Source organism: Dermacentor silvarum, chromosome 11, assembly GCF_013339745.2.
Source record: "Dermacentor silvarum isolate Dsil-2018 chromosome 11, BIME_Dsil_1.4, whole genome shotgun sequence".
NCBI lineage: Eukaryota > Metazoa > Arthropoda > Arachnida > Ixodida > Ixodidae > Dermacentor > Dermacentor silvarum.
The window spans coordinates 92839618-92848056 of NC_051164.1; the positions used below are offsets into that span (position 1 = coordinate 92839618).

The 8439-nt window shown below is 47.4% G+C and overlaps 1 protein-coding gene across 1 annotated transcript in view; it reads right to left on the minus strand.

Moving 5' to 3' along the window:
* LOC119432741 (uncharacterized) overlaps nt 1–8017 on the minus strand; it is a 139561-nt gene extending 131544 nt beyond the window's left edge. Inside the window, exons 1-6 of the mRNA XM_049658375.1 lie at nt 7844–8017; nt 5995–6214; nt 4791–4922; nt 4182–4324; nt 3330–3510; nt 1337–1462 (exon numbers count right to left, since the gene is read on the minus strand). Coding sequence (XP_049514332.1) covers nt 1337–1462; nt 3330–3510; nt 4182–4324; nt 4791–4922; nt 5995–6214; nt 7844–8017 — 976 coding nt within the window. The remainder of the gene's footprint in view (nt 1–1336; nt 1463–3329; nt 3511–4181; nt 4325–4790; nt 4923–5994; nt 6215–7843) is intronic.
* Between the last annotated feature and the right edge of the window lie 422 nt (nt 8018–8439).

The following is an 8439-nucleotide window of genomic DNA, read 5'->3' on the forward strand; positions in this document are numbered from 1 at the left end:
GTTATACACAACAATTCGTTATATGTGGGTTCGGTATATCCGGATTTGACTGTACTATATCGTATTCTAAGAGCCAAAAACTGAACTTAGCAAGTTTCAAGACCTTTCTCTGCGCCACCAACTCAACAAGTACGAGAAATACTTTGAAATGAGTGACGTCACACGGAAGTACCAGTGCAAAATTCATGAAATAAAACTTTTACCTTTATTTTCTCTTCTAATAATGAGTAAAATACCGTAAAATAATAAAAATTGAGTTTTGAAACGATACTCTGTCAGTCTACACTAATTTGGCGTTGCTCTTTAGTGTTACTTTAAAAGGAGAGCGCTGGTTTTTCGACCAAATGTTCTTGAAAATCGTTATTCTATTTATGGTGCTGAAACCATGTACATAAATGTTGCGCTTATTTCGAATACGGAGTTCATTTTGGTTTACTTCATTTTGGGTCGAACTTTATACCATTTCCAATTAACGTCTGGAATTATTCGCGAAAGAACGGTTCCGCAGATTCCGCAATTTAGCAGTCGTGGCTGCTGTGCGATTCAAGAAATCCAATAAAGACATATCTCATTTCGTTGTCTACCATACAGAACAAGAGTTCTGCGTGGAAGACATCGAAGCTGGCGCTCAGAAAATCTGCTTTTCTAAAAGGATTTTTTTATTTCGCGGTTTGATAATTTTCGTCAATATTGTGACAACACTGTTATAAATGATCCGCCACGGTGGCTTAGCAGGCTATGATGTTGCGTTGCTAAGTACGAGGTCACGGGATGAAATCCCGGCCGGAGTCCCGGATCCGTAGTCTCCCACTACGGCGTGCCTCATAATCAAATTGTGGTTTTGGCACGTAAAACCTCAGGATTCAATTGTTATAAATGGCACAATACGCCATTATTACGGATGTGTGCCGAGAGTCTAATTGCTACATTTTATTTATAGAGCTACGAGTGCTTCGAAATGTGTAAAGCTAACCCGTAATAGATAATGTCCCAAAAAAGTTTGAAGCCGTAAGGATTATCATGATGATGATATGTGTTTTTTTTTTTGCGCAAGGGCCAGGTATGGCCAAAGAGCGCCATGACTGATAATGTTTTGTTAAGCGCTGATTGATTAGTTGCGATGTCAAGTGTAAAGTGTTGCGAGTAAAGTGTAAAGCCGAAAGGATGAAGATTAGACAAATCCACGTACAAGCCTTCATTTCTACGTTAGCCAAACAATCGCGTAGTCCGAGTTCTTTTCGCGTAGTCCAAAAGACTTTCTGTACGAACCCTGTATAAACGACAACAGCGTCATCCGGCGAATGCGGGCTTCCACGAGAGGCCTTTTTTCACTCACCGACAACAACGCAGGTTCCGTTGACGTCGAGCGCAAACGAGCACCGACACTGGCGTTCCATGCAGAGCCCGTTGACGCTCCGGCAGTCGCCGTCCTCGTGGCAGGGCATGCCGACAGTGAGGCGTGCTGCGCCAAGAACGACGGCTCATAACGATTGCTTGGGTATACGGACTGCAGCTTTCGGCTACAAACGTCAGCCGAGCAAAGCGACACGCAAAACTTCAGCTTTCTTTTCAAACTTTGTCAACTACGCCCAGAAACACCGCTGCTTTAATGGCAGGTCATTATAAATAAGGGATCATGATGTCTGTGAATGAAAGACTAAGAAAGAAACAGGTCCAAGTAGTTTCGTATCTGACAGGCACTAGAGCGCATGAGCTGCTCTTGTTCGAGATCAGGAAACGAAGCGCACGCTCGATAGACACTGCCCTCATGGGATTCGTGGGCACAGGTATTCAATTTAAAAATCATAGCAAAAACTAGCGAAGGTAGGTTGTCTATCGGCTGCTGGAAAGTCGAGTAGGCGTTTATCAAAGAAGAAAATGCAGGAAGCGATGCTGGTGCAGCGCATATTTTCCATGCATGCACATCGCGACTGCATTCGCATCGCATTCTCTAAAAAAATGTAGATGAAATTACAGTTTCATGTTCTTGGTCGAGTCGTCTGATTACGCTGGATAGATTCAAAGTGCTCCAACACATATAGCACGGACGTAGGACATACGATTACGCTGCTGTTCGCCATGTCCGTGTTTTACTTGCAGCTTTTCAATATCTTGAAAATACTAACGTGAATGTTATTTGATCTGGCTTTGTACAAAAAATTGCGTAGCTTGCACTAGAGGCGCAATGCTAAAGCGACAGCGGGGCTGATGGGCACCTAGCTAGTCCTGGCTTTTGGGCTACGCTAAGCGCGACCAAGTCATCCCCAGTATATGCCGGAATTTATTGATTATTGATCGATTATCGATTAGCTATTGATTGACTATCGATTGCGTATCGCAAAGTATTGCCACGTATTTGGGCTAGGCTAAGCACTACCAAGTCATCCCCAGCATTTTCCGGAATTTATTGATTATTGATCGATTAGCTATTGATTGGCTATCGATGACTGACTAAGCTTAAGTAGTCCCAACCATGCTTATCTAGACTTACCCAGGCTCAGCTTCGCTAGTTCACAGGGGTATGTGCCATTGCGCTTGGACCCTTTCTGCACTACCGCCAGGATCACCCCACATTTTTCTGTTCGCGAACCACGGACTAACCGCCGGTTCTGTTAAAAACAGAACTGCGGGATAGATGTACGAAGCTTTTAGGAGACGGTTCGGTATCTCAGATTTAGACACTGACGACTTACGATATTAAGCCTGCTTCCTGAAATCAGAAAGCAGCCGTTTAATAGCGGAGCTGTTTGCCGAGCGTTAGTCCGTAACATGCGAACAGAAACTGTGGGCCGATCCTGGCGGTAGTGCAGAAAGGGTCCAAGCACAATGGCACATACCTCTGTGAACTAGCGAACTGAGCCTGGATAAGTCTAGCTAAGCATGGTTGGGACTACTTAAGCTTAGTCAGCCATCGATATCCAATCAATAGCTAATCGACAATCGACAAATAATCCATAAGTTCCGGGAAGTGCTGGGGATGACTTGGCAGTGCTTAGCCTAGCCCAAATACGTGGCCAATATCTTGCGATAGCCAATCAATAGCTAATCGATAATCGATCAATAATCGATAAATTCCGGAAATCCTCGGGATGACTTGGTCGTGCTTAGCCTAGCCCAAAAGTCAGGACTAGCTAGGTGCCCATCAGCTCCGCTGTCTCTTTAGCATTGCGCCTCCAGTGCAAGCTACGCTAATTTTTCCAGTGCACTTACGGACAGCAACTACCTTCACTATCGCAGACTTGGTCAGACCTGTCTTGTGACATATTACGTTTTCTGACGAAGTGTGAAACTGCGGCCCCAAGGTACAAAGTTTTCAGAATGCCACTCACGGACCACGACGAGGTTCAGCATAACAGATTTGGCCAGAGGCGGCCGGCTGTGCAGAGTCACCTGCACGAACACTACCAGCGGTCGGGCGACCTCCCACAGGACGAGACTCCCTTCGTGTCGCCGGATGCCGGACTTGGACGAGAACGATACGGGCCGCCTCCAGGGCTCTTCCCCGGAGACCTGCGTCGACGTTTTCACGCGCGGACGCGGGCGACACTGGGCGACTTAGCGCGCATTCATCACGACTTTGAGTGCATTCGTAATCGTCATAAACATTGCTTAACTGTACGGCAACGCGAGCGGCAGCGCCGTCGAAGCTATACGAGCTACGTAAGTAGTGCGGTCACAGATGATGTTTTGCGCTGGCAGTTTCGCAGTCCACTTGTTTTTCATGAACGATGCTTTACACGAAAAAGAAAAAAAAAGCTACTTTATATATGACTAATACAACCTGGGAATGCAATGCTACGCCAAATTCCGTAATATTTGTGTCTCTTCGTGCCATATACCAGTATGCGACGTAATATTTCTTGGTCGCGACCGGAAACGCTGCGCTGTGGCCAGTGGTGGAAGAAGTGAATATTTCCCTCCGCTCGATCAGGGGTAAATAGCTTAAGATCTGCGACGGCCTCCTGGTAATTTTACGTCATATTATGCGATACAACATAGTGAGGCTTAATGTTACGTACAATTAGATGACGCGTACCTATATTTTCCGGTTCATATGTGACGCACTAGTTTTTCATCGCGAATGCGAGCAGTAAGAGCAGCCTCTTGAGTCTTCGTACCGTTGCCCGCTATGCACGAAACGGAGTATATACTGACGAAGCTAGTCAGCCACGAAGCTTTACCTGTTCCAGCAAGGTTGCGTCGGCGCTCACTCCGTAGCGATAACGCAGGACTAAGCTGTCGTGCGACACCACCAGAACGCGGTCGCCGTCTTCGTAATGGCTCCCGAATTCGTCCAGGACTTCGAGCTCCACTTTGGAAGGCTCTGTAACGAAACCAAGTTCGTCGTTGACATCAACGAATGCGCCTTTAAAGGAACGTTTAACGACGCAACGCGTGAGCAGAAGTCACAAGAGTCAAGGGAATCAAGAGGCTAGATTTTTAATAACGGTTATCTCAAGTCGAAAAGACAATGAAGCCAAGGAAAGCACAGTACAAATTTACTGCGTATAACTGAAGAGAAGTTCATTGTGAACGATACACAAACAATAGGCTTCATATTCTTTTATGGTTTTAAAGTCTGTAAAGATAACGGTTCTTTTTTTTTTTTTCAATATTTACAAGCACTGAAGCCGGTCTACATTGGAGTTTAGGAAGACACCCTGGAACCCAAGTATAAGAAAGAAAAAAAATGCACGGCATTTTACGGAAGCTCAGCAGATCCACTTCTGAATTTTTGGCTGTGGTAACAAGGCGCAAGGCGTAAATGCGGTTGCAATACCAGGACCTACCCGATGAGTAACTGCACCTCCATATGCCTTCGATGGCGTGCATTCCAAAAGGACAGCGACAGACCGACGTGCATTTGTCGCTGGCGACTGCAGAGTTGCAACGCCAGCCATCCGCACAAGCCGGAAGGACAGCTGCGATACAGGGAATGCAATGAGTAATTATTGAACGCATACTGCGGTGCCAGTTTGTGTTTCAACCTGAGCCAGCGTGAAGAATGTCCAGCTATAAAGGCCGATTATTATATCGAAAAGCTCTCCCTTGAAAACGCAGCCGTCAATTCACGAATCGAACAAATAAAATGCTCAGATCTTTGACCGAAACACTGACTTGATTATACATGTGCGCCACACACTGTCACAGCTTAGAGATGGACAGATTGAGAGAGAGGGAGATAAATTATTACCTGGTCTAATGACCTTCAGTCTACACAACAGTCCTGGGTACAGTCATTCACGATCTTGTACCAGTGCTGCTAAGCTTGCGCTGACTTTTTCCCCGATAAGCTGAAAGGAATAACACATTTCCTCTAGTAATTCAGCAAAGCTAATAACCTGTGTTCGTTTGTCTTTATAATAATCAATGAATGTCATAAGATCGGAAGTTCCTTTCAAGAGCTTACTATAGTTTCACGATTAAATAAAGACATGAAAACCTGAGATCCTCGTGCTATACCTGGACGATTGAAATGCGTTAGCGTTGTGCTTCTCATCATTCAATGATTATCCATCGATCTCTATCCATGGTCACCCGCGAGCTTTTTCTGTCTCCCACCTGCCTCCATCTCTCGTCTATCTCTTGGCTTTCTCTCTTCCTCTGGTTACCTGCGTTTTCGCTCCTCCTGTCACGTGACATTTGACGCTCCTACCACGTGACAATGACACGTCACGTCGCTCGCGCATCCACAATCCTCAGCCCGCGCTCCTCCTTTCACGTCACTTCTGTCACTCCTTCTACACCACATCTTTCGGAGGAGTGTCTCTCTCTCTCTTCTTTTCTTCGCTCGTGCCAACTCCATCTCCCGATAAGATTATCGCGTTGACACCTCTCACGAAGCCTACCAACGGTCCTGTACAACGCTGACTCATTACGAGAATCCCACCAGCGACTTTTTTTGTCGCCATGATAATTGAACACGACGGTAACAGCGGTGCAAAAGTTACAGTGACGTCTTCACATTTCAGCCGTACTGTCGTCATAGCTCACTTCCGACAACGGTGACTCCGCCGCTGCTTCCGCCCGACTGGGTTGCGGCCGCGGACGCCGAGCGGTTTCGAACCATGGCGACGCAGGCGTAGCGTCCGTCGGGCTGAGCAGCCATGTTGTCGAACAGCGCCCCCCTGGTGAGCGTCACGTGAGTGCCGTTAGAGGCCGGGACCACGACTTGGTCCACGCGCTCCAGGACGTCTTCACGCAGACAGCACACCTGCGTGAATGAAGAGCTAGTGTGGGTGGTGCAAAGTGCATCCTGTCTTTGAGAAGGTGAGGAGCCGTGTAGATTAAATTCGACACAGAAGTTCAACCGCACGACGCTGCCTCAAATTAAGGTCAAGAATAACTTGCTTATGTGGGTCCTTCATGTGTGTGTTCCTCGGACCATTAATTTAAGCTATTCAACGTGTTCCATTAAAGTAAACTTAATCTCAATAAAATTCAATCACGTGGCATTGCAGCTGTGCTCACGCTTGGCAGCCGTGACACGAGGGAGTGGCCAAAACGCACGCGTAAGCTAGGCGTGTAAAAAAAGTGGTGTCAAACAGCGCATTGAAAGCGTTGTATACTGGCGTCGGGGACATCGGATCTCCCGCTTAAGGGGACGCTAGCACAAACGCGTTAGAAACGTGCAGTACTCTCTAGTAAGGGGGAGCGGCCACAGCGTCTTACGCAACCATTTACACATGCCGGAACGTGCACCGCGTTTGCCGACGCCATCACATGACTGCTGAGAGAGTATACCCCCCGAATTCATAAACGCTCCTCGACTTGAACTTGACTTGCCACCGCTTTGGGCAGCGCGTTCGAAACGCGTTGAAGGTAAGGCGGATAGGCCACAGCGTCTTACACCAGCTTCTTACACGGGCCGTAACGCGCTAGCACAAACGCGTTAGAAACGCGCTAGAAACGCGGCCTTTCGTTAATGTTGGGTATTTATTGCCATCGTGGTGCGTGTGTCCATGTCGGCTTCGTGGCGTAGTGAGCTAACGCCAAGCGCTCGGAAGCGAGGAGTCCCTGGTTCGATTCCGCGCTACGGAAACAACTTCGGAATTTTTTTTCTCATTTTTCTCAGACTGGTTACACACTACTGGTTACACACTACTATTGTCAAACAGCGCATTGAAAGCGTTGTATACTGGCGTCGTCCACTTTTAGGGGAAACGCGTCATCAGTATTCAAGCCGGTATAACTTCAATGTTTCTTCTACATCACGGAGGAAATGTGCCTGATAAGACGCACAATGGTGATGTCGATAAATGAAAGAATGGGTTTCTCAATTTTTTGCTAAACATCAGCTACTATGAGATCTTGAAATGTGGCCCCTAAAATGTGGCCCCTAAAAAGTGGCCCCTAAAAAGTGGCCCCTAAAATGTGGCCCCTAAAATGTGGCCCCTAAAATGTGGCCCCTAAAATGTGGCCCCTAAAATGTGGCCCCTAAAATGCGGCCCCTAAAATGTGGCCCCTAAAATGTGGCCGACCCTGTACGTTACACAATTCACGCCCTGGAAGCGTACTTACGATGCGCGAGAGCTGTTGCTCCCGCTCATGAGGCCTCGTGAGAATGATTTGAATCGCGGCGCCGGCAAGTTTTTGCAGGCATTTGAGCACCCCACCGCGCAACAATTGCTCTTCAAGGTGCCTTAAAGCCGCGGCCACCACACACATGCGATGGATGTTGCTTATTTGGCCCCGAAAATGCGAATCAAACAGAGAAGCGCGAGCAACGACAGAAACCAATGGCGGACGGCTGCTTCCTTTCCCGAGTGTACTTAGCAAGGCCACCACCAGTGGCGCGTCCGTCGGCGCGAGCTTCGCGTGTACGCAGGGAGACTCGACAAACCTGCACGTCTCTCTCGGCTTCCGCTCGCAACCTCTGCGCGGGTCCCATGGAGCTGCCGCTGGAGCTGCAGACGATCAGGCCAGGGCGCAGTGCAGCGATCTGTTGCTCCAGGCTTTCCTCTCCGAACCCTTCCACGAAGAATACTGCACCAAGAAGCGAGTACATGTCTGTCATTCCTCCGGTTAACTACTGCTGATGGATTGATGGATTGATTGTGTGATTGATTGATTGATTGATTGGTGTGGTTTATTGGCGCAAGCGCCAGATAGGCCAAAGCGCACCAAGTCGATGACAATGGCTTGTCAGTGGTACATGTATGGTGAATACGAGGTGTGGGCAAAACATTAGATGTGGCATGGCTGTAAAGGGGCCTAAAAATAGTCGCTGTAAAATTCGTAAAATCTATAGGTAATAAGCAATGAATAATGAGGTGTGCTATGAACATGAAAAATGCATTGCGAAAGAATGATACGATATACAAAATATTTCAGATGCAAGGATCGGCAAGAAGCACTACTGCCTAAACAGAGCCATTGAAACACAAGGGCCTGGAAGCATGTGCTATACAAAACTACTATCACAGCAGCATCCTCTAC